Source organism: Artibeus jamaicensis, unplaced genomic scaffold (genome assembly GCF_021234435.1).
Source record: "Artibeus jamaicensis isolate MK-2021 breed Jamaican fruit bat unplaced genomic scaffold, CSHL_Jam_final contig_1028, whole genome shotgun sequence".
Taxonomy (NCBI): domain Eukaryota; kingdom Metazoa; phylum Chordata; class Mammalia; order Chiroptera; family Phyllostomidae; genus Artibeus; species Artibeus jamaicensis.
Genome location: NW_026521201.1, coordinates 5,569,141 through 5,595,005, shown reverse-complemented (window position 1 = coordinate 5,595,005; position 25,865 = coordinate 5,569,141). Strand labels below are relative to the sequence as shown.

Genomic DNA, 25,865 nt, shown 5'->3' with positions numbered 1-25,865 from the left:
GCTCTGTCACTGAGGCCAACTCCCCTTCTGTGGTTCTCAGTTTCCAGCCTGGGAGTTGGTGGCTCCATCCTTCTGCTCTGGTGAGAGGAGGCTGTCCCCCGCCTATATGTCCCCCTCTCCTTACCCCACAGAAGCAGCTGGTACCAGTACCTGGAGGGGCAAGGTGAGAAGTGGGGAGTGGGGAGGGCAAGGAACAAAAGAAGGGGAGATGACGTCTGATGCAAGTCTCTGAGCCTGGCTGGGAGGGGTCCACTGGGACGGTGCCATGAGGAGGGCAGCAGGGGCTGCAGAGCGTGCAAGTGGAGGTGGGGGCCTCGGAACAGAGGGCTGGACTTGACTGAGGTTGGATGTTGTAATTCTGGTTCACAAACTTTTGACCTCACTCTCTCCTGTTGTTTGTGGTATTTCTCTGCCCCTTCACTTCCCAATACACACACACACACACACACACACACACACACACACACACACCCCAGTTGATTTCTGTCTGGGAGCCCCAGGACATGGCTCAGATGAGATTCTGAGCTGGGCAGACAGGAGTGAAGGTGGAGGACAGCTTCCCTTTCAGGTCCTGTCTCTCCAGGAGCCACTATTCCTGTAGTGGCTTTCCTGGCGCTCTCCTGGGGACCCAAGGCATGGAGCTGAGCTGACTACAGGAACCAGGACCAGGGACTGAGGTGAGCAGGAGGTAGAGGGCTGGGTCTGTCTCCACAGGCTCCATCTGAGAGGGCCCTTGGAGAGGCTGCTGGAGTCTGAGGCCCGAGAGGCAAGACCTTGGGAGTGCGTGTGTCTGCGGTACAAGGCATGGGGCCACAGCACAGTCTGCTGCCTGGGGAGCTCAGCACAAGGGGTTTCCCCACTCCCTCTCGCCTCCACAGCATCTGAGTTGCTTGGGGACAAGCCTGGGGAGAGAAAAGTCAGTAGATGAGGGGATGGCCACAGGAAGTGGGTGAAAGAGGGTGTGATCACCTGACTGAGAGGGAGAAGGAAGCAGACAGTGCCCAGCAATGTGGGAGGGAGAGCAGGTGGAAGAAACCTCGGCCATTCCTGGAGGCCCATGGTCTGCAATCGGCAGTCAGGGCTCCTGCTCTTCCCCTGCCAGCAGAGTAGAAGGAGGCAGCTGTCTGGCTCAGGGGTGGCGTGGGCATGCAGCACCTGAAGTGGGTAGTGAGGAGCTGACAGAAGGTGCAGGTGGCCACCAGCCAAGTCAAGCAGCCCCCAGGGTGTGAAGGACTAGATGGGAGCCAGGTTTTGGTGCCATGCACACAGGTATGTGTGTGCAAAGGGACGTGACGGTAATGGCACCAGTTTGTGTATGGAAATGGGAGCTGGTATGTGGGTGTGGGCTGAAGCAGGACCTAGGGTGTCCCGTGCTGGCCTGGGATGTGATGGGGCTGAGCTGGGGTCCCAGCAGTTCTGGCAGTAGTGTTTCCATTCACCTGCTCCTCTGCCAGACCCTAGCCAGGCTCCGTCCACATGCCTGCCTCCTACAAACAGTTAATTTCAGACTTGCTAGCATTTTGAATATTTCCCCGATGGGCAGTGTTCAGCTCTGTGTGGCTGCTGGTGTCTTCACTTCTGGGGGGCGCTGAGGTATGATGAGGCCCACTGCATGCCCTTGGACCTGGCCCCAGCTTAGCTGAGTGGGTGGGTAGCCTGAGCAGTGATGCCAGGGTCAGAGCATGGGACGGGGGAGATCTCTGGAAGTCATCTTGACTGTATATAACACTGTTGCTCATTCCTAGCAAATGGGCTAAAGTAGAAGCACACAGTGGGGGTGGGGTGAGGGTGGCCAGAGAGCCACGTATGCTGTCCTTTTGGCTTTTAAAAATAACCCCAAAAGGAGACCTCTGTACAGTTTGTTTTTATGCCTAATGTCTTCCTGAACATTTCTTCCCTGAGTCTAACTTGAATCCCACCTGCTGTAATTTAAGCCTGTTTCCTCCAGACTTACCACAGCTCTCGGCCACATTTTCTTTCTTTCTTTCTTTCTTTCTTTCTTTCTTTCTTTCTTTCTTTCTTTCTTTCTTTCTTTCTTTCTTTCTTTCTTTCTTTCTTTCTTTCTTTCTTCTTTCTTTTTCTTTCTTTCTTTCTTTCTTTCTTTCTTTCTTTCTTTCTTTCTTTCTTTCTTCTTTCTTCCTTCCTTCCTTCCTTCCTTCCTTCCTTCCTTCCTTCCTTCCTTCCTTCCTTCCTTCCTTCCTTCCTTCCTTCCTTCCTTCCTTCCTTCCTTCCTTCCTTCCTTCCTTCCTTCCCTTCTTTCTCTCTCTCTCTCTTTCTTTCCTTTTTTTAACTACCATTTAGTCCCCTTATATCACCCTCACCCCAGTAATACCTTTTCTTTTTAGAAGCCCTTGTTTTCATTCTCCCAGTCTATCTTTTTATTCTTACCCATAAGTAATATCCACCCAATAACTTTTTAAAAAAAGATCCTCACCCAAGGATATATTTATTGATTTCAGAGGAGGAAGGGAGAGAGAAACACTCATCAATCCGTTGCCTCCAGTATACGCCCCAACCGGGACTGAACACACAACCTAGGTACGTGCCCTGATGGGGAGTGGAGCCTACAGCCTTTGGTGTTCAGGATGACACTCTGACCATTTGAAACACCTGGCCAGGGCTTAACAACTTTTTTTCTGTTTTTTTTTCAATGTCACATTAGTGTCAGTTCATCATGTTCTCTTTCTCTACTCGCTCTGTGAGACAGCCCAAATCCTGTGCCCAAACTGGATTCTGAGATTTGCTTCCCAACCCCACACTCTCCTCTGATTTTTCCTTCATTTACTCTTTTCCCTCCCTCCAACTGCTGAGGACAGGTTGGCCTTGAAGTAGCTGCCTTTGGTCTGGGAGCAGTAAGATTTGTCTTCCAACCGTCCCCTTGGAGACTCTTGTGGTTGAGCTCACCCTGAGCTGAGCCACCCTATGCCTTGGCAAGCCAAGGCAATCATCTCTCCTTGTCGTTTGTGGATCTTATTCTTGTCCTGCCCCCACAACGCTTCTGTTGAGCAGGGTCCTTCTCTCCTCCAGGGAGGTCTGAAGCCTGGGGAGGAAGAATGAGTTGCCTTAAGGGCACACAGCAAGGTAGAGACTCAGTTCCACACTACTGTATTGGCAAGTTTCTTCAAAAAAACTTTATTGAGCACCTGCTTAGTGTCAGGTCTTGTTTTTAATTTCTCTCAGCATTTCCTCATGTATAAAGTGGAGTTAATAGTAATGCCTACTTTAAAGTAATGCCTTCATATAAAGAGATTTATATGAAGGTGGAATTTAATAATGTGTGTAAAGATGTGTGTGTTTTTAGGACAGTGCTTACTCAAATGTTAACTATGGTTATTATTATTAGCTAGGTCTGGACTTGGGTTTCTGTTTGGTGCTTTTTTATCAATGTGTTTTAGTTCATTCATTCATTCATTTCATAATGATTCAGAGGCCGTTCCTCAGGGTGCCCCACCCCCAGTTCTGTAGCAGCATCCACATTGGTTTGGGTATCACCAACTTTTCCCCTGAGGCCAAACTACCCTGTTCTTTCAACCTGAGGCTCTGGTTCTCAAGGCCCCCTGAGGTCTGCTGCTTACTCTGAACCTGCAGCTTCCTCCATTCCTTTATTTCACTCCTGATCCCTTATACCACAGGCTGAGAGTCTCCGGTTTCCACTGGGTGCCTCTCCCCTCATCTTCCCTCCTGGACTGAACTTGCAATAGCAGCCTCTGAGTAGGTGCCAATACCAGAATTTCACCCTGACATGCTTTCCCATTCCTGGGATAACCTGCACCCTTCAAGTCACCTTCAAAAATTTCCATAACCTCAAATGCTCCTGCCACGCCTTTTTAACCAACTTGGGCTTGGGCTGTTGCCTGGGTTAAAAGGACTAACAAATAAACACAGACTCTTCTTTTAATAAAAAGGATCCTTTGTGTTTCTCTAGAGCCTCGGAGGAGCATGGAGCACTTTGTTGCCCCCAGTCCCTTGATGCCCCAGTGCCCTTCGGAGGCGAGGGGCAGTGGGTGGGTGGGTGCTCTCCTCTGCAGCCTGAGCACTTCCTCCCATCAGTTCCCTGGAAACAGAGGCAGAGGTAGCCTCAGGGAAATTGTGGGGTGCAGGGGAGAGAGGGGAAGGCAAACTGTAATTTTTAGAGACAATACCAGGGCGTAGCCATTGTCTCATAGCAGTTGAAAAAGACAGCAAGCCTGCAGAGTAAAACTGGGAGGGGCCCACGTCATTTTCCTGGAAGCCCAGAGAGTTTTGGGATTTTTCAGAGGGTGGGGAACCGGGAAGGGCAGTGACCTGCGTGATGAGCAGCCACTTCTGGGTCTCCCTTGAAGGGACCACTCTGATCTGGAGAAGACCACCACCCAAGTGAGAATCGCTCTGGGAGCCCCTTCTATCACCAGGACCCCATCCCTCTTCTTAGGAGAGAAGTACAACTGAGAGGAAGAGAACCAGTGTGCCCCTGAAGGTCTATAGTCAGCCCTGGCACCAGCCCTAGTCCTCATCTGGCCTTGTGCAGAGAGGCCCCACCTTCCCCTTCCCTCCCAATCAGCATCTCCAGCTAGTGGGCTCCCATGTTTACCCAACCTTGGTCGATCGCCCTGGCACAGGGATGAGCACACAGCAGGCCAGGGGACGACCATGCAGTCACCTTGGCAATACCTGCCCTCTGACCTCCTGTCATCCCTGGCCTTTGATCCTTTCCCTCCTAGAGGCTGGAGGCTGAGGAGACAGGTGGCTGGCTATCAAGATCAAAAGAGACTTAGAATAAAAGGTCCCAAACCTGGGTTTTAATATAGTGCTAAATGGTTTTAGGCAAGTCACTACACCTGTCAAGGCCTGGATTTTCCCATCAGCAACATGGACACATGATGATTTGGTTCCTCTTTGTTCTGAGTTATGACAGCAGAGTGTAACTTTAGGTGTAAATGTCATTGATGGCTTTGGAAGAAAATCGGTATTAAAGCAATATTCCAACATTAAAGTGAAGATTAAGAAGGAGGAAGCGGGGGTGGCCTTCACGTGTCGGGGTGGCACAGCTCATCCCTTCTCCTTCCACCAGGCTGCGCCTCTCACCACCCTGCCCCCGCCAGCTCGGCACCTGGGATCTGTTCTGTGGCTATGGACGGAAAAGTGGCAGTCCATGAGGACAGGCCTTCCGTGCTGTCCTGGGTTCCTGAGGAGGGAGAGAAGTTGGACCAGGAAGGCGAGGCCCAGGTGAAGGATCGGGGCCAATGGACCAACAAGATGGAGTTTGTGCTGTCTGTGGCTGGGGAGATCATTGGGCTGGGCAATGTCTGGAGGTTTCCCTATCTCTGCTACAAAAATGGAGGTGGTGAGTTCATTTTGAGGTAGGCGTGGTGGGGAGAGCTCTGTGCTGAGCACCAGGCAGTGCCTACCTGGGCACCTCCTACCTGGGCAGTGTGGTAAAGTGCAAGGAGCCTTGAGTGGAGTCGGAGGACTTGAGTTCAAGTTCTAGCTCCACCACTGGCCTCAGTGTCCCCCTCTGTGATGTGCCAGTGGCACCCCACAGGCCTATGGTAAAGATGAAAGGAGACCCAGGAATCTGAGTTTTGAATAAGTTCCTTCATTTCTCTGTATAAATGTCAGCTGTTGACAGGATTTATTCATTTACTCAACTAACGTCACTATGGGCCTAGCATGTGCCAGCTGCTGTGCTGGATACAAAACAGAACACATTCTTTGTTTTGTATTCTAGCGGAGGGTGGCAGATGGCAGGCACATAGTACAATATGTGGTATGTCCAGTGGTCGTAAGTGAAAGGGTGAGAAGCAAAGCTGGGAAGAAGGAGAGGAATGCTGGGTTGAGGGGCTGAAGGGAGGGGTTTGAAATGTAAAATAAGGTGCCAGGAAAGGCTTCATTGAGGAGGTGGCATTTAAGGGAGGTAATGGAGCCCTCCTGGGGATGGACTCCAGGTGAGGGGCTTGCCAAACAGCAGGAACAGTGGCTCTGCTCTGAGTTAGTTGGAACTACTGAGGAATTTTGATTAAAGATTTTCTTATAATAAAACATAATTTTATTATTTTTCAGCACTGGTAGTAAGAATGAGCAGGGACAGGGTAGGGAGGGGCTGGGATGGTTTTTCTAAGTGTACAATGACATGGGTTTTCGTATACTCGCAGAATTATGCAAACATCACCACCATCCATTTTAGGGCCTGTTAACAGATGCTCCCCTTCTCTTCGCCAGCCCCCATCAGTTGTTCATTTACCTTCTGTGGCCATGGGCCTACCCATCTGGGATGTTTCATAGTTCTCTGAAGTCACCTGTGACTGACCAGACCATTTTTGCTTTTTGAAATAACTGCATTCTTCTTGTGGAAATAGTATATGTTTATAGTGAATATTAGAAATGTTCTGAAGGTAAAACAAAGAAACGTTCCCATTTAAAGATAATCATTGTTCAGAAAATCCTTTTAAGCACTATTTATATTTAATTTGACAAAATTTTACTGAGTATCTATCATGTATCTTGCACTGTGTTTTAAAACTTACAGTTATTATTACAAACTGCCTGGAGCAATGACTGCAAAGAAATAGAAACAGGTCAGGGCTACATTCGGAGCCAAGACTGGGAGTGAGGGCTGATGCTGGGCCAGAGATGAGGAGAGGCAGGAAGAAGGGGTGGGGTGGTGACCTGCTTTGTCCCAAGCCACAGTTTCATGGACACATAGGATGTTAAGAGCTAGAGCTAAAGGTGGTCTAGGCTGAGCCCTCATTTCACAGAGGACACAGAGGGTCAGGGAGTACAGTGGTTTTCCCAGTATCCTGGAGCCGGGTGGTCGCATTAGGCCCTAGCAGCCAGGTTTGCCAGCTCCCACATCACTGCCGTGCACCTCACTCTGTCATCTGAACAGAAGGGGATGTGGCCAGGTTCCAGTGCCCGCCCTGCCTGGTGGCTGCAGCTGTGGCCGTGACCTCTGTACTGGCTGTAGGCGGGGTGGAGAGATAAGGACCTATGACAGTGTGCAGTGACACCAGGTTGAACCTATGTCATCTGTGAAATGGCAGGACCAGGCCACATTTTCCACGCAGGGTCCATGTTCATCTGTCACCTGTGCTCTTGCTTCACTCTGTTCCAACCTCACTACTTGCCCCTTATTATGCATCCATCTGGAGCAAGAGGGGCTAAGTGATGTCAGGGGTCCCCATCAGGGCCACTGATCCTTGGGGTTCTAGGAAGATAGTAATGAGGGTCCAGGAATTCATTTCCTTGTCCAGACGATGTAATAGAGCTCTGTGGGCACACAACTTCACAGACTGACCCAGATGCCAATTTTTTGCTTTAGGCTAAAATTGTATTTACTGTGGTAACATGGCTTACCTCCAGCTGACCATAAGCCCTGGTTGGCAGTTAAATATAGTTTTGACTAATATTTTATTAATTAATAATTAATTAATAATAACTAAGGATTATTAATAAGTATTAGTTTAAATTGGTTTTTAATGAAGCATTAATTAATAATTAATCAACTGGTAATTAATTATTAATACATAGTTCTGTAGAGAAAAATCTTTCAAAAGACATAAAAAATAATAAGTCCATTGGTGTAATATCTCTGGTCACCAAACCAGATCATCCTCAAGAAATTATTCATTCCAAAAGAGTTTTATGTGAGTTTCTGAATTTCCTGATGGCCAGCAAGTGCGTGGCAGAGATAAGGAGGCACACCTGAGTGCAGAGCGGCGGTGAGCTCACAGGCCTCTGGTTGCCTGATGAGCAGAGGCCCCAGAGGGCATCACGGACTGCCAGTGCCAGTGGCCTGGGCAGGGGCCTGGGAAACTATGAGCCAGGACCACCTCCAAAGCAAGGGTTCTGAGAAGCTTGCAGAGGGGAGGGCATTTGCAGGGACCATGCACTGGGAATCCAGGGAGAAAGCCAAGGACGGAGGACACCGGGGTCATGGGCAGTCATGGCCCCTTGGGCCTAGAAGACCCTCAGTGCTTCTCACAGGCTGCTGATGGGAATGTGGGTCAGGTACTCGAGATTCAGAGGGCAGTTTGGAAATGCATGTCACAGACCTTAAAGAAAATGTTCATACCTGAAATGTGGAAAGAGCCCAAATGTGGAAAGTGCATGGATAGATAGACAAACAAAATGTTGTCTGTATATAATGGTCATGTTATTCAGCCTTAAGGAAGAAGGACATTCTGACACATGCTACAACATAGTTGAATCTTGAAGACATCATGCTAAGTGGACTAAAAGGATAAGTCCTGTGTGGTCCATTGTACATGAGATGCTTAGAACAGGCAGATTCAGAGAAAAAGAATGGGGGTTAGCAGGGATTGGGAGAGGAGGGGGAGATGGTGTTTGATGGGGACAGAGTTTCAGGTTGGGATGGTGGTGGTGACGGTTGTATAACAGTGTGAAGGTACTTAATGCCACTGAAGTACCTTCAGTGGTACCTTTAGAATTGATTAAATTGGTAACATTTATGTTAGGTATATTTTACCACTAAAAAGGCAAGAAAAAAAGTGTATGCCCTCTGACCCACCAATTCCTCTACTGGAAATTCATACTAAAGAACAAGTTCAACAAGTGCACAAGGGTGTGGGTGAGGGTCTGCCATGGCAGTGAGCACCAAGAAAGTGTTTCGTGTTACCACTGGGAGCTAAACAATAGCCATCCACCCCTGGCTCACCTTAGAGGCGAGGCATGCATCTTTGTGACTGAAGTGGGTACCGTGGGCTTAAGGCTGCCTTCAAATCCACTCATATGTAACTTGCTGGATGTCTTTCAGGTCCAGCCTCCTGCCAGGGTTTGTAGGCCGGTGCCTGATCGCCTGGCTGGCTGACAGCCCAGTTCCTGAGAGTTGGGTTGAGCAGAAGAATGGCCTTCTCTGTTGAGAGCCCAGTTCAGATCAGAACCAGGAGGAGGGAAAAAATCCCTCTGAAAATTATTAGAGGGAAAGTAATTTTTCCAAGGTGGTGTTGTTTTTTAAAATTAAAAATATATGGTTATTGCTTTTAGAGAGAGAGGGAGGAAGAGAGAAGCACTGCTGTGAGACAGAAGCATCCATTGGTTGCCTCCCATGTGCAGCCTGACTAGGAATCGAACCCCCAACCTTCTGGTGTACGGGGCAACACTCCAAGCAACTGAGCCACACCAGCCAGGGCTGCTTGTTTGTTTTCCTCTAAAATGTAACAAACTTGATAATTTGATAAGCATATCAAATTATATAGGACATGTTTTTGTTCCAAAACTAATAAATTGACTAGATCTGTGAAGCACACTGAGCAAATAAATGGTGCATATATTAGGATTCCCACGGAAATTTCCTTTCGGAGATCTTTCCTGTCCTGAGTAAGTTTCGGACTGGAAAATTTCTGCTGCTCCCTGGCTCAGACAGGAGGAAGCCACCATGTCCCTGAGAGGGGTGAGGGGGGATGCGAAGGATGCTGGGCTTGGAGCACGGGTCTTTGGGAGGGACCTAGGGCTGAAAGGCTCAGCACCTGCCTGTCCCTCCTCTGCAGGAGCCTTCTTCATCCCCTACTTCATCTTCTTCTTCACCTGTGGCATCCCGGTGTTCTTCTTGGAGGTGGCATTGGGCCAGTACACCAGCCAAGGGAGTGTCACGGCCTGGAAGAAGATCTGCCCCCTTCTCCAGGGTGAGTGTTCTCCCTTGCCTGCCTCCATCTCTCTGCCAACTCTCCCTTACTACTGCCCACTACCCTGTCATTCCTCCACTCTCATCCTGTACTAAGTGCTGTGGGGGACACAGGAAGCCATATCAGGCTTTGTGGGGCCCAAAGCTTATAAATCCCAAGGAGGCAGGTACTCCTCAAGAAAGTCGGTGCAGAGTCACAAATGAAAAACCAGGACCAGAGCCTTGCAAAGGAGGGTCCTGAAACTTCATCTTCGGCAGCTTCATGATAAACACATTCCTGGGTGTAGGGTGTGGCCCCAGACATGCCTCTAAAGTGTATAACACTAGTGATGATGATATGGCTAGTATCTGTTGAGCCCTGCCATGTCAGGGCTCATGCCAGCACTTCTCATGCAGTTCCTCATCTAACCCTCCATAATGACTGGAGTCACCTCATTTTGTAGGTGAAGAAAAATGAGCTCATTCACTAATGGTTTGAACCCAGGTCTAACCAAGCTGAAGGTTCATGCTCTTTCCTTCCTTAGGGACAACTTCTGCCCTCCCCTCTGTGCATCTGTTGGCACTAATGTGAGCAGCTTGGGGTGTTCATCCACCACCGCCTCTAGAGTTGATTAGGCCGGTCCCCTGGGGGCCACTCACAAAGAAATCTAAGGGGTCTCCATGTCCCTGAGAGTTTCCTTAGATATTTGAAGTGAAGAAAAGACTCTTTTCCTCACATCAGCCCCTAAGGGAGCCCCAGAGACCAGGCTATCTAGGACGCTGACCAGCTTAGTAGGCTGGACAGAAGTGAATGTAGCAAGGGACCCTGCTCCTGAGCAAGCTCAGAACCTAACTGCTGATAGGGATGTGGGGTGGGGCGAAGCTGGTTCCTCCTGGGGCCTCCATGGGGCTCGTGTAGGGGCACTGTGGAGCTTGGCCAGCCCCGGTTCTGCTCTGGGATTCTGGCCACCAGCAGTAGCCTAATTCCCACAGGGCCAAGCCAGCTCATGGAGGCATAAGCAGGGCTGGCCTCTTGGGCAAGCAGGTACTAACTTCAAGGAGGGAACCAGGGACAGGGGAGCAAACCCAGCATTGGAAGGGTATTCAGAAAGGCACTGCTGCTCCCTCCTTATTTCCTCACTTAAAGAGACCCCAAAGTGTAGGGTCTCAGGAGTAGCTCACTCAAGTTGTGTGCACCTATGTGGGTTAGATGGTCCAGGCTGCTTCCTATACATGCCCTCCACCTGCCTAACTGCCCCCATCCCATGTCAGCCTTCCCAGGGAGCCTGCGCACACGGGGCAGGGCACCCACACCCACCTCCTCCCTCAACTTACACACAGGTGCAAGCTTCTTTCCCGACCTCATCCCCACCCTCAAGAGTTGGGTGTGCTCCTTTCCAGCCTGGCACCAAGCCTCCTAGTGTGGATCGGCCCGCAGGGACGGGCGGGTGGTGGGGGCATGGCCCTCCTGCCACACAGTGACCTCTTGTTTGGTGGGTAGGACTGTGAGCTCTAAATACCCCGCCCCATGGCTGCCAGCTGCCCCCCACCCCCAACCCCGTCTCATTTGGGAGCCCTGGGGACACCCGAACGGCCTGGATGCTTTGCAGAGACCTTCCCGCCCCTTCCCCTCCCCCCACCCCATCCCCGCAACCCCAGCCGCAGGAACCCTTCCTACCTCCGGTGCAATTTGCCAGATTTGCCAGGCCAATAGGAACAGACATTCTGGGCCGATTCGGCAGGCACTGGGAGGGCTGGGGGGGCGTTGTTGACACCGCTGGTTGTTCAGCAGGCTCTAGGGCTGTCTGTAGCTCCCCAGCCTTCTTCATTCTTTAGCTCTGGAGCGAGACTTCCTCTAGCACCGGAGGCAGGACGAATGAGCTCCTCCCCAGGGCGGCCCCCCGCCCCCCACGAGGGCTTTCAGGTCTCCAGACTCGTGGCATTGGTGTCGTGATACCTTTAATTCTGCTGTGGCAAAGACCCCACTCTCAAAGGATGCAGGCGGGATGGGTGGGGGACTGCGCCCACCCTTGCCCCCTCCCACCCCAGACCGGTCGGCCCAGGAAACAGGCTGCACCCGAAGTCCCTACTGCTCCGAGGTGTTATAAAGCATTCTTTAGGCTCTGCCCACACTTGAGAGGTGGGGTGGGGCGGGGCAACGGAGGCAGAGGTGGGCATGGTATTGAGGCTGGGCAGGCTTCAGCAGTCTCCACAGCCGTCACAGCTCTGTTCCTTGCCACTTTCTTCTGGTTTTGGCTCTTATTTTCAGAACGATTCTTACCAAATTTTCCCTACTTACTACTGTGTCCTTCCTGCTTTTTAAAAAATTTTACAGGTAATGCATAATTGTAATAGAAAAACTAGACAATGCAGATAGGCAAAAAAGAGGGGAAAAAAGCTTTAAACAGTGAACTCAAATCCTACCACCTAGAGCAGTGATTTTCAACCAGGGCAGGGCAGGATCTGCTTATGTAGTCAGGGGCTCAGGCATCTTTTCCTACCCTGTCAAATAAGAAATGACAGCAGCCAACACAACAATAGCCTCCAGTGTGAATGAATAAAATTTATACCTATTTTTGTCAGATTGGCAAAAATATATATATTTTTGTTGTGCTGCAGAATCTTAGTCATTAGTTTATGTGTGCCATGAGATTTTAAAAAAAGGTTGAAAATTGCTGGTCTAGAGAACCACTGGTTAACTTTTGGATGCTGGTCCTTCCAGAATTTTCTCATTAAAAAAAAACGATATGCATTCAAATACAGGTTATAAAAATGGAAAAATGCATAGGATGTTGTTCTGGAACCTGCTTTTCTTACTCAGAAAAATAGGTTGCAAATGGCTTCTCAGGGCAGTAAACCAGCTGGTGGTTATCCTTGTGTAGCGCTCAGGACCCTAATCCAACTGGAAGCTTCTAGGTAACTTTTTTTGGCTGACATTGATCTCTTGGATTCTCTTGGTTTTTCGGCCCCTCCCTACCCTACCCGGAAGGCATTGGTTTGGCATCTATGGTTATTGAGTCCTATTTGAACATCTACTACATCATCATCCTCGCCTGGACCCTCTTCTACCTGTTCAGCTCCTTTACCTCTGAGCTGCCCTGGACGACATGTACCAATACCTGGAATACAGGTATTCATTGTTTCAGCCCCTGGGATGTGGGCTATCCCTAGGGGCTTGGCCTGTGGTGGCTAGATAGAGTCGGAGGTTGGCAGGGTGGGTGGAACCAGCAGTGTCAGGCACATGGGGAGGGGGACTGGTCCCATGAACCACCTGAGCAGCCAACTCTTGATACTTCTGGGGTGGGGGTTCCAAAGGAAGCTCTTGGGACCTGAAATGATGGGGACCACCAGGCTGAAAGGCCACAGGGTCAGAGGTACTAGGGTGTGAGGGCATCTTTCCTCATCTTGTCCTTAGCTAATTCATTCCTCATCTTGTCCCCAACAGAGCATTGCATGGACTTTCTGAACCACTCAGGAGCCAGCACAGTGAAACCCTCTGAGAACTTCACCTCCCCTGTCATGGAATTCTGGGAGTAGGTGTTGGCCTGGTTGCCAGGGTCCAGGGGACCTCAAGCAGAGAAAGTTTGGATATCTGAGGCCTGGGATTTTGGGTGCAAGTCCAAGACTCTCTGTGTGTGTTTTTCAACATTTAGTCTACCTCACATATCACTGAGAGATGAGGGAATGCCCACATCTACCCACAGTTGTCCAACCACAACTCCTAAATCCCTCCGTGTACACCCAGACTCATACATTTATTCATGTCCGTCAGCATTCTCACACATGCCTCCCCATACCTGCACATTCCCTACACCCCAAGACTTCCGCATCTACTCACACATATCCCCTGGTGTGCTAGAAATAGTCTGGATAAGCTTGGGAGAGCTGATTATGCACATCCTTTTCCAACTTCATGTTCAGTCATGTTGGCCAAGGTGGGAGTATTTACACCACCGGAAATGGGCAAACCCTGCATTCACACATTCACCCTCCCACATAACCACTTAGACCCTCACACCCGCCTGTGCCCACACACATCCACTTGCACTCTCACGCATTTCCATCACCCCCATACACCTTTTTAGACACTATCACACACTGGGCCCACCATTTGATAGCCATACACTTGCTCATTGACCTGCAGCTATAAATGTTTACCCTCCATATACTCATTCATATATTCGTCTCTTCTCTTCTCTTCTCTTCTCTTCTCTTCTCTTCTCTTCTCTTCTCTTCTCTTCTCTTCTCTTCTCTTCTCTTCTCTTCTCTTCTCTTCTCTTCTCTTCTCTTCTCTTCTCTTCTCCTCTCTCTCTCCCCCAGACCCTCAACAGAAAGGTCTGGGTGAATTAGAAAGACAAAGACACTATGGTATTACATGATTGGTCTTCAACAGTCAGGGACACAGACAACAGGTTGAACACCGCAGGGCCATGGGAAGGTGAAGTGCGTGGGGGCAGGGTAAGCCTAGAATATGAGATCTGTGGGGTCAGCTCTAAGAATCAGAAGCCTTGATGACAGAGGCAGGTTGTCCCCTTTAGCCTTTCACTTGGTCATTTTTTTTCTAACCCATTAGGAGACGTGTTCTGGGCATCACCACAGGCATCCATGACCTGGGAGCCCTGCGCTGGGAGCTGGCCCTGTGCCTCCTACTTGCCTGGGTCATCTGCTACTTCTGCATCTGGAAGGGGGTCAAGACCACAGGCAAGGTGAGTAAGCCTTCTGGTAAGCTCTGGTAAGCTCTGCCTTCTGGTAAGCTCTCTGTGGCCCCAAGAATTCTCAGGGATGTTTGCAATATCTCTCTGGAGAACTGAAAGAAAATGTATTTAAGGGAGAGGCCTGGTGAGAATAGGGGAAGTTGCTGAAGGCAGAATTTAGTTCAGTACAAGGAAATACAAGGAAAAGCTTTCTTTTTCAATATGATTTTAAAAGACCTGTTTACATAAGTAATATTCAGAGCAAAATAAGAAACACAAAAGCACATGGTTGGAGCTGAGTACCACATGAGCACCATCAGCATGCAGCAGGTTGGCTTTGCGAATCCCTCTTGAAACCCTCTGCTGGGTTGCCTTCTTGTTTCCTCTACATGCACAGCTGTATCTGTTACGTGTGTGAATTGCACAATTAGGATCAGACATTCTTATGATTTGCTTTTTGTTTAACAACAAACAAAAAAGCAAAGACAATGTTTAGCTTGATCTAGCACATGGAACTGCCTTTGAGGTGGTGAGTTTCCAGTCACTGAAGAGGTCATAGCCAAGAGTGGACAAAGGGGCTTATTGTATGGACAGAGACAGCTGGGTTTTGAGCTTTATTTCCAAGGCACAGATGCTGAGACTGATGCTTCATGCTTTTCACAGCCAGGAGTAGACAGATACCAACTTCTCTGGCTGGCCTGTGACCTCAGCAACTGCCCCCTTCCATGGATTGTGGAAATAATAATAATAGTAGTGGTAGTAATGATGAAAGTAGGAATAGTAATAATAATAACGCAGGCAGTGCTGCCTCAAGGAAGGGGCTGAGTGTGGTCAGAGGCAGAGCTGGTCTCCCTCTGAGGGTCCCCAGTAACCCAGAGCTCAGGCCGTTGATGCTCCCCCACCTGGAGCCTAGAAAACTCCAGTCTCCGTTTCCTCACATATTACAGTATATATCTGCTCCCCCACTTTCCAGGGGACATGGGGAGAATAGCCAGGATAAGGGGTTAAGGGAAACCAGATGCTGGATTTAAAAATAGTCCTGGAGCTTTTTTTTTCTGGTTGGAACTATGGAGGGCTCAGAAGGGAAGAAGAAGAAGGTTCCCACTGTGCCAGAAACCCTTAAGAAAAAACAAAGGAATTTTGCAGAACAGAAAATCAAGCGCCTGAGAAAGAAGTTTGCTGAAGAGGTGCTTCAAAAGGCACCTCTGGAAGTTTATCTATGAAAAAGCTAAGCATTATTACAAGGAATATAGGCAGATGTACAGAACTGAGATTCGAATGGCTAGAATGGCAAGAAAAGCTGGCAACTTCTATGTACCTGCAAGAACCCAAATTGGCATTTTGTTATCAGGATCAGAGGCATCAGTGGTGTGAGTACAATGGTCCGAAAGGTGCTGCAGCTTCTTTGCCTTTGCCAGATCTTCAATGCACCTTTTGTTGAGCTCAACAAGGCTTCAATTAACATGCTGAGGATTGTGGAGCATATATTGCATGGGGGTACCCTAACCTGAAGTCAGTAAATGAATTGATCTACAAGTGTGGGTATGGGAAAACCAACAAAAAATGAATTGCCCTGACAGATAACGCATTGATTGCTCTGTCTCTTGGTGAACATGGCATCATCTGTATGGAGGGTCTGATTCATGAGACCTATACTGTTGGAAAACGCTTCAAAGAAGCAAATGACTTTCTGTGGCCCTTCAAATGATCTTTTCCATGAGGTAGAATGAAGAAAAAGACCACCCATTTTCTAGAAGGTGGAGGTGCTGGTAGCAGAGAGGACCAGACCAACAAACAGGCTTATTAGAAGGATGAACTAAGGTATCCACCATAGTCATTTTTGTAATTCTGGTCAGTTAATAAACAGGAACTGCTTTAAAATGGAAAAAAATAGTCCTGGAAATGTTACACCTGGAAACTGGTACCCCCACTGTCCTTCCTCTCCCCTTGTGCCCTGCTGATGGGTATCTCATACTCTGCTAGGGGAGCCCAAGGCCCGCTGGGACATAGAAAGAAAGGTGTGGAAAGTTTTGTGTGTTCGCCCATCTCAGGTGTGTCTCAGAAGGCATTGTACACTGAGCTAGGTGTGGCTTGTGCCTCCTAGGAGGGGTGACTGGAAGACCACTGCAGATTCCCTGTCACCTCCTGACTTCTGTGACACACCAGGAGTGACTTGAATCTGCTTTCCTTCCAGGTGGTTTATTTCACAGCCACATTCCCCTACCTGATGCTGATTATCCTATTGATTCGAGGCGTCATGCTTCCTGGAGCATACGAGGGCATCATCTACTACTTGAAGCCAGATCTGTCTCGTTTGAAGGACCCACAGGTAGGAAATATGCTGGGGAACATTGCCCCAAATGTCCCTTGGTGCAAAACAGGTTTGCACTTTTGAAAATCTTTATTACTTCCCTCTTGGTTTTAAGACAATAGGTGTCCACTGAAGAAAAATTAATAGGGAAGAAAATTATGAAAAAGGAACTGAAAATCTCTTGTAAACCCACCACTGAGCTGCAACCTCTGTTAGCATTTTAATATATTTCCTTCCAAAATTTTGTCTCACTGTGTGTGTGTATGCATGTGTGATAAGATAGTTGAGATAATTATATAGAGAGATACACCTTTTTTCACTTAAATTATATTATAAGCATGTTCCATGTTATTAAATTTATTTGTAAATGTCATTTTTGACACTTGCATAATATTTCCTCTGTTCATTATCTCTTCATTCATCCATTCAACCAAAATATCCTGTGGCTCCATTAAGTGCCAGGGATTGTGGTGGTGCCGGTGCAGGGCGGCAGGCACAAGGGGTCAGGCTCCGGGCCTCTGAGTGCTCATGCCTGCAGCCGGTGCCTCCACTTACTCAACTTCCCCCTGTTCTTGGACATGTAGGTCAGGTATTTTTATAATTGTGTATACAGCTTCAACAAACACCCGTGTTTAAATCTTTGACCACATCTCTAATCATTATTTCCTGACAGTAGTTCGATGTGAAATTACTAAGTCTCAAAGAGTGTGCACATTTTAAGGTTCTCGAACTATAATGACTTTAGAAAAGGGCAGACTGTCACTGCCAGTGTTTGAGGGCCCATGAGAGAGTCAACTATAATTGATTTCAATCTTTGATAATTTGACAGGTCAAAACAATAGTACATTGTTGGTTTAACTTTATTTTTTACTGCTGCAAGGTTGGACATTTTCCCACATACTTGGGTTTCCTGCTCTAGGACTTGTCTGAACACATTCTTGGTGTCCACTACCCACCCCCTCACCAGGAGTCTTGGTGGTTTTTTTCTTTTCATTATAGTGGCTCAGCCCCTACGCCCCAGCAGAGCTGCTAAGGCGCACTCCGCTGGAAAATGGGTGCAAATACAAAGGCCTCTCAGCTCCCCTGCAGAGGGCGCTGCCCTTTCTGGAATAAGACCAAGGGTGACAAACTCCACCTAAGAAATTCAGTAACACGCTCTTGTTTGGTGCTTACCTGGGCCCACAGAACCAGGTTAACAATGTGCCCTGCTTGTGAGAGGGGGCATGTTACTGGAGAGTTGGGATGTAAGGCCCTCTCAGGAAACACTGACCAGGCCAGGAAGTTCTGTGTGGTGAAGGGTCTGGGCTTCCCGTGGCACCAGCTCCAGACCCTGCGGGGTTCCCTCACCACTCCCTTGGGGTGTCCCGTAGGTGTGGATGGATGCGGGCACCCAGATCTTCTTCTCCTTCGCTATCTCTCAGGGGTGCTTGACAGCCCTGGGCAGCTACAACAAGTTCCACAACAACTGCTACAGGTAGGGGCCCTGGGGAACACCCCCTGCCTTTGTCTGAGGAGGGCAGGTCCTGGCGGTAGGCCCAGCCTTCCTCCTTTATTATGGGGGAGCTATAGGGTGTGGGAAATTGGCATTATGGGCTTATTTTCCAAACTGAATTTCTTTCTTCCTCCCCTTTCTCTCTTCCTTTCCTCCCCTCCCCTTCTGAAACCCCATCTTTCTCTTTCTCTTCCCATTTTTGTTCCCATTCACTTTCTTTTCTCTCTCCTCTTTACATTCTTACTGTCTTCTGATCCCTCCTCTCATGGTGGGTTTCTTTCTTCTTCCTGTTTTATCTGCATTCACCCCACTGGCAGGGACTGCATTGCCCTCTGCTTCCTGAACAGTGCCACTAGCTTTGTGGCTGGGTTTGTGGTCTTCTCTATCCTGGGCTTCATGTCCCAAGAGCAAGCAGTGCCCATCTCTGAAGTGGCTGAGTCAGGTAGGTGCCCCTTTTCTGTCTTGAACCTGAAGGGAAGGAGGGTCAGACAACACAGATCCTCCTATAGAAGAGCCCCGTGGTCCTTTTAGCATCTGAGGCAGTGCTAGGCACAGAGCAGGGTCTGCATAACTATGGGAGGAAGGGGAGAGGGAAGGGATGGGTGGATGGACCCACGGTTACATGCACAGATGGAAAAGTATGTGGATGGATGGACATCATGCTCCCCAGAACCTGGGAAGAATGGAATAATTAATGGAATCACGCTGTCCTCTTGAACTACCCATATTACACACATGCACACATGCATTCATGTACACACATACATCCCTTGCACATACACTTGTGCATACACTCAGGCACACACACACATATTCATGCACACACTGATATGCACACTCGTACACATTTGTACATGCACTCTCTCATGCACACACAGTGCCTCCAGAGAAGGCCCTTCCCCAAGGACAGTAAGAGCCCCTGGCTCTCCCGACTGTGCTGTGTCCTGGCAGGTCCCGGGCTGGCCTTCATCGCCTTCCCCAAGGCTGTGACTATGATGCCCTTATCCCAGCTGTGGTCCTGCCTCTTCTTCATCATGCTCATCTTCCTAGGGCTGGACAGCCAGGTTCGTCACCCCAACCCAGCCCTGCCTAGCCCTGCCCTGGTGACCAACTCTTCAGCTTCTGCATTTCCTGGCTTCCTTCAAATTCCCTTTCTCCTACCGGACAGTCCCAGGCCCCTTCCAATGTTCAGGGCTTGTCCTTGGGGTTAGTTGGGTGGCCCCAGACCTCGAGACCCTCTTTGACTAGGGGGCCACTTGCCTTGTTCCCTTACACTGAACCTGTCCCAAACATGGCTGCACTCTCCTAGATGTCCCTCCAGCCTCCTTCCAGCTGCTTTGCTCAAGTGGCCTACACTGCTCCTGCAGTCTCAGGGACAGAACACATATCCCCTCTCCAACTGTCACTGCTGGGACCTCTGTTGCAGATATGTGGCCAAGGGCAGAGCTGGCCCAGTTTCTGCGCTTTGCACCCTCTCTGCACTCCTATGAGTTGGCAGCAGAGAGCGGGGTGACAGAAGGTTGGGGCAAGGCTGTGCTGGGGAGGCCCACAGGCAGGTGGCCCCTCTCACCTCAGCTTCCCTCATGGCCCACAGTTTGTCTGTGTGGAGTGCCTGGTGACAGCCTCCATGGACATGTTCCCCAGGCAGCTACGGAGGAGTGGGCGGCGAGAGCTCCTCATCCTGGCCATTGCAAGCCTGTGCTACCTGGTGGGGCTTCTCCTGGTCACTGAGGTAAGTGGGTGCAGTGGCCGCAGGCTGGGCTCTGAGGGGGAGGGAGCCATGGGGGACCCTGCTGACCCTTCTCAGAGCCACACTTTTCTTATCTGCTAAATAGGGGGTTGACACCCTTTAAGTGAGTCTGTAGGGACCACACAGTGGAACCCACGTATTTTGGTTTCAGGTGACAGAAACCAAATGCAAGCTGGCTTAAGCAGAAAGGGGAATTTGGGGATCAAGTAGAGATATTTTGTTTTAGGTATGGTTGGACCCAGTTGTTCTGATGGCATGATCAGAAATGCCCCCCCCCCCTCTCCTGGCTCCCTTCCCCTCTAGAGACTGCATTCTCCTCCAGATTGCCCTCCTGTCGTTGAAGAAGGCTTACCCTCTGACCCCTGTGGGCCCTGAGGAGAGAAAGTGCCCTTTTCCTGAGAGCACATCTGGTACCCAGCCATGGCTCTTCTTCAGGGCTGGGGCCAGGGAGTGCTGGTAGGTGGGCAAAATAGTGTGTGCCCACCACAGGCCCCAGTGCCCTCGCAGTTGCTAGAGTTGTTGTCCTAATGTTAAGTGAGGGGTCAGAAGGCAGGCAGAGGTAGGGCAGACTCCTTTAGATGCAAGGAATAATTTACCACAGGCCCAGGTGGGTGATTGCCCTGCTGCTCTGTGGTGGGGTGTGTCCCCTATCCCCACTGGCGCAGGCCGCAACCCCCCACCTCTGCCCGTCTCCACAGGGTGGGATGTATCTCTTCCAGCTGTTTGATTATTATGCTTCCAGTGGCATCTGCCTACTCTTCCTCGCAACATCTGAAGTAATCTGCATTAGCTGGGTGTACGGTAAGTGGGGCGGGGGAGGGGAGCATCTACATGTTTTTGTATTGCCATCCTGGTTCTTTTTATTTGGGAAGTTTATCTAACGCTGGAAACTTTGGTGTTTCTCGTTAAACAGGTAGAGCAGGGATAATGGCCACACCGAGTTCCTTGAATGGGGAGTGTCATTATAAATAACAGTGAACAGCAGTTTGTTTGTTTTTGATACAGAGGCTGCCAGAGGTTCTTCCCCAGTGGGAGCTGTCATTAAAAGGGCCACTTATTCTGATCCTCCACAGATCCCCACAGTCCCTTTCAAATTTATCACCCAGACTTTGCTTGAACACTTCCATGGACAGGAAAGCCATCCCTGTGTTTTGAGGTCCCTTCTCCATGGTGGCTGTTGTGCATTTCTTTCTTACACTGAGGTGGATTGTGCCTTCATTCACCTCAGTCCATTCACCTCACTTCTTCCCACATCCCTGGCCCCTCCACTCTGAGATAACTAACCAAGGCACTGAATGCCATCATATCCATGCTGTAATTGTGCCTGGTAACAGTGGGGGGAGAAGCCTGTAGCTACTGAGCCCGTGCACTGCTGTGCGCAAGCACTTGCCACCTCACAATCCACACAACAGCCCTTTACAGGGAAAAGTGGGGTTCAACAGGTCTTGGCTCTTTCCCGAGCTCACACAGCCAGGGAATGGAGAGACTACCATCATTCCTCAGTGCTGCTGGTTTCCACTGTCCCAGGTTGGGTGAACACACTGACAATGTCACAAGGCTCAGGGCAGAGAGACTAAGGGGTGCCAATGTACTTGGGCTACAGGACAAGCAAATATAAAAACCTGAGGACATTAATTAAAACCAAACAAACCAGTCACTGTTTTCATGCACACAAATGAACCCTCTCCCCACGCTGCACTGAGAATGCAGAGGGTTCCTCTGGAGTCTGGAATCAGACTTCCCAGTAGTGACCTGGCCCTCCGCTCCCCTCCCCTCCCTTTCCTATTTCTTCTCTCCCTTCCCTCTCTCCTCCTCTTCCTGTCCCTTCACAGTAGTGACCTTGCCCTATGCTTGAGCAGTGGCATACTTGCTGTTTTGCCATTTTGACTTGAAACCGAATTCACCTTTGCTCTGCAGATAAACAAACATTTACAGTGTTGAATCCTGTTTCAGGCTCACACCCTCCTCTGTAGCTATGACAGTGGGGTCTTCAACCCAGGACAGGAGACAGAGACTGCACTGGGGGGTGACTCCAGGGCCCCAGGCTTGTTGGTGGCAGCTCCTTCTCCATCCCCAGCTCCCTGTGCTGTGTCAGGGTGGCAGGCATTCATCTCATTCACATGCCCTGATCCCGTGCCCCTCACAGGGTGGAGGAAAGTGCACAAAGCCAAGTGAGTCCTTCCCAAATACCCATGAGCTGTTTGCCACCCTTCTATTCTCATTCTTCCCCCACTCTGCCTGGCAGGGGCAGACCGTTTCTATGACAACATTGAGGACATGATTGGCTACCGGCCATGGCCCCTGCTAAAGATCTCCTGGCTCTTCCTGACCCCTGGACTTTGCCTGGTATGTGCCCACCCAACTACCCCTTAATTCTCTCCTGCCTCCATCAGACTTGGGGAGATGAGGAATAGGATGCCTGAGTTCTGGGCTCTGTCCCTGACTGTCCAGTGACCTTGGGAGGCTGCTCATTCCCTCTGAAGTATTGGTCCCTTGCCCTTCCTTTCTGGGGCCATCTCTCCATGTGTCTGCTTTATCTTCATTATCATCTATTCCAATTTCTGCTTCCCCCTTCCCCGCAGCACCTCCACCTACCTGCCCAACCCCCCATTATCACTCTCCTTGTCTGCTTAGAGCTCCTCCATCTCCTGTCTTTTCTCAGTCTTTGATATGAGTAGTGCCTGGGCCCATGATTTGCAAATGGCTTTTGCTCTTCCACCTCACAGAGGTGCCGCAGTGGTTTAACGTTTCCCATGTCACGGGTCACTTAAGCCGGAGAGGAGGGAGTCTCAGTGGCTCGCTATCTCATCTGCACCTGCCCCTTTGCCCTTCTAGGCCACTTTCCTCTTCTCCTTGAGCAAGTACACACCTCTGAAATACAACAACATCTACGTGTACCCTCCATGGGGATACGCCATTGGCTGGTTCCTGGCTCTCTCCTCCATATTGTGCGTCCCACTCTTCATCATCATCTCCCTCCTGAAGACCCAGGGCTCCTTCAGAAAGGTAGGGGCTGGGGGAAGTGATGCACTAAAGAGGGTGCAGAGTGAGGTGGAACACTAGGCGGCATGCAACCGCGGGGCCAGCCCTGAGTGTGGGGCCACCCTTCGCTCTAAGGGAACCTGAAAGAGAAGGGTCTTTGAAGACCAGTCCAATAATTTCATTTTCAGAAACATTAAAAAGTTTCAGAGTCCTAGACCTTCAGAATCTGATCTCTAGAGCATCACCTGGGGAGGTTAACCAGTGGTGAGCTGCCAAAGGGTTAGGGGGAAACCGCACAAAAAAGAACATATAGGGCCCAGGCCCAGAGGGTTATAGAGCAGATTCCTTGCTCTCAGGAAACTAATAACCTAGCTGTCACGGCTCGTTCCACACACAGTTTCCTGGCTTCTTTCCTTACCTTAACCCTGTCTGGGGAGCTGTGTGCAAAAGGCTTCCTGTTTAGAGTGTGGGATGTGCCTTCCTAGAAGGGTGTATAGCCAGCGTCCCACAAAGGCATTATGTCAAAATCTATGTGCCCTGCAAGTGGCGGAAAGCTCAACCTGCAGTTAGTAATGAGGTTTATTTTTTCTTACACATCAAGAAGATCAGAGACAGGGGTTGCTGGCATTTCATTCAGCTGCTTAAAGGGGCCAATAGGGAACAGACTCTTCTTGTATTCCTGCACTGCCATCATGAGCATTTTGTGTCTTCATCCTATGCTTGTTGCCTCATCGTTACAAGAAGGTTGTCATGACTCCAGCCATCACATTGGCAGTCAAGGCAAGAAGGGGGAGAAGATGATACTAAAAACACCAATAACAATAGTCATATAGTAGTCATACTAGTAAAAATGATAATAGATATTGAGCATATAATAGTAATACTATAAAAAATAGTAATAATAATAACAAAAATAGATAATAATTGATGACTTATCCTGTGCTAGGCACTATTCTGTGAAGTGAGCACTTATTAGTCTCATTTTTACAGATGAGGCAGAGAGAGGTTAAATGAGTTGCCTAAGATGGCACAGGTAACAGAGGAGAGATGGAACCCAGTTCACACTCTTAATCACTATGTTATTGCCTCAACTCACAATACTTATTGATTTATTTGCTCATATGGTACCGAGCTGCCCCCATATTCCTGGCTCTGTACAGTCCCGGGACATACAGACACAAGGAAACATCTTTGTCCAACAACTGCCCCTCATTTCCTCTTCTTTCCACAGCGCCTGAGGCAGCTCATCACCCCTGACCCCAGCCTGCCACAGCCCAAGCAACACCTGCATCTGGATGGTGGCACCGGCCAGGACAGTGGCCCCTCTCCAGTGAAGGAGGGATTGACATTTGGGGAGAAAGAGACCCACTTTTAGGATGTGGTTGAAAGCCAGGTGGCCACTGAGCTAGGAACCTGGGTTAGGGCCACCCTCTCCCCCAGTGGACAGCCTTCACCTCTGTCCCTGCCACAGCCCTGCTGAGAACACCTGTGATGCCTGTGGGAGTTCTCAGCAGGGCTGAGTTCTCAGCAGCCCTGTGGAGAACACCAGCTGAAGCAATACTCCCTCCTCTCCTCTCCTAAACTGGAGCAGCTTCTCTTGGTGGGCTTAAGATGGTCCTGCTGGAACTTGCCACGCTGTGAAGTAGCTCCCTGTTGGAACACACACACTGTCTTATTTATAAAGAAAGGTGGTCTTTCTGGAGTTCACCATCTGATTATAACATATTACATTGTGAGGGATCTCCCATGGCAGGGGTGTTCCCTGTTAGAGTTTACCATATTGTGCCTTGTAAGGATGGCGCTAACTGAAATTTATATCATGATCTGACTCAGAGAGAGGATCTGATTCACGGAACACACCATGTTGGAAGTGGCAACTGAACATACCACATTGGGTTCTGACATTCCGTGAGTGGGTGTCCGTCACGGGGCTTAGCATTGTGGAGTCTAGGGCCAGGGAATAGACGACAAGCCAGGAGGAAAACGTTCATGTGCCGTTGTTGTGTTTGGTTTTCCCAAAGGCAGTCTCTCCAGGTACTTCTAGCTCTGAGTTAGTCCAGACTCTTCCCATAATGTTATTACCACCTTATGGAGAGTTGGAATGGAAAGGACTAACAAATGATCCCTGGACTTTGAGAATGTTGTGTGTATGTCCTGTGACCAAGACAGACATTGCTAATTAATCATCAATTCTTCCCCACCTCATAATCCTTCTAAATACAGTGCTCCAGGTAGTTCTGTTTGCTGTTTTTCTTTTATCCAAACCCTTGACTTCATGGATGAGGACCAAAGAGACAAATGGTTTTCAAGTTCACATGCCTCAACACCAAAGACACAACCAGAGCCTGGTCTTCTGGTTCTCAGGCCAGTGTGGCTCCCACTCCCCACTCCTGCTGTAGTTAACAGGCACGTATAGACTGCCTTCCCCATGCACTACCTTCTGTACCTCTTCCCGTGTCTGGTCAATCACACTGTCTTGGGGTAGGAGGGAGAGAGGCCCCTCCTCTGAAGGGTTGAGTAGCTCTACCTAGATTGGTCCCCCCACCACGGTATTTTCTCTGGCAGACCCTACTCATCTGACCAGATTTCCTCTCTGGGTCCTTCATTCTTTTGTTTTTAAATCCTCACCCAAAGATATGTATTTTTATTTTTATTTTATCCTCACCCAAGGACATTTTTTTTCATTGCTTCTAGAGAGAGAGGGAGGTAGAGAGAGAGATACATTGACGTAAAAGAGAAACATTGATTGGCTGCCTCCCATATGAGCCTGGACCCAGGATTGTATACACAATTGTGGACACAACCTAGGTACGTGCCCTGACCAGGAACCAAACCCACAACACTTTGGCTATAGGACATCGCTCCAACCAACTGAGCCACACGGGCCAGGGATGAAGGATATGTTTTTATTGCTTTTAGAGAAGAAGAGAGAGAGGCTGAGAGAGAAACATTGGTTGGTTGCCTCCAGTACATGCCCTGACTAGAGATCTGAGGACCAAATCTGCAACCCATTCGATGTATGGGATGATGCTCCAACC

The 25,865-nt window shown here is 49.3% G+C and overlaps 1 protein-coding gene and 1 pseudogene across 5 annotated transcripts; both read left to right on the top strand.

The window, feature by feature from the left end:
- The first annotated feature begins 435 nt into the window (after positions 1 to 435).
- On the top strand, positions 436 to 25,090 carry LOC119040817 (sodium- and chloride-dependent betaine transporter). 5 transcript variants are annotated; one of them, XM_037133919.2, is made up of 16 exons: positions 436 to 677; positions 2,460 to 2,538; positions 5,051 to 5,323; positions 9,486 to 9,620; positions 12,588 to 12,728; positions 13,044 to 13,131; positions 14,172 to 14,304; positions 16,487 to 16,621; positions 17,974 to 18,077; positions 18,413 to 18,537; positions 19,047 to 19,159; positions 19,690 to 19,827; positions 20,565 to 20,646; positions 22,091 to 22,191; positions 22,681 to 22,851; positions 24,059 to 25,090. In XM_037133919.2, the coding sequence occupies exons 3-16, from the start codon at positions 5,110 to 5,112 to the stop codon at positions 24,200 to 24,202; spliced, it is 1,824 nt and encodes a 607-aa protein (XP_036989814.2). In that variant the 5' UTR covers positions 436 to 677; positions 2,460 to 2,538; positions 5,051 to 5,109; the 3' UTR covers positions 24,203 to 25,090. The 5 variants fall into 5 exon arrangements, with proteins under 5 accessions (XP_036989814.2, XP_053518385.1, XP_036989813.2 ...); XM_053662410.1 differs by having other exon boundaries at positions 20,544 to 20,646; XM_037133918.2 differs by lacking the exon at positions 2,460 to 2,538 and having other exon boundaries at positions 20,544 to 20,646.
- LOC119040811 (60S ribosomal protein L7-like) lies at positions 14,315 to 16,478 on the top strand (annotated as a pseudogene).
- Positions 25,091 to 25,865: the final 775 nt, after the last annotated feature.

Bases quoted from the DNA above. Each gene is read 5' to 3' on its own strand.
- LOC119040817 (XM_037133918.2), top strand. From the start codon at position 5,110: ATGGACGGAAAAGTGGCAGTCCATGAGGACAGGCCTTCCGTGCTGTCC. The intron at 12,729-13,043 runs GTATTCATTGTT...TGTCCCCAACAG, and splicing joins TACCAATACCTGGAATACAG to AGCATTGCATGGACTTTCTG. The intron at 22,192-22,680 runs GTATGTGCCCAC...TTGCCCTTCTAG, and splicing joins TGACCCCTGGACTTTGCCTG to GCCACTTTCCTCTTCTCCTT.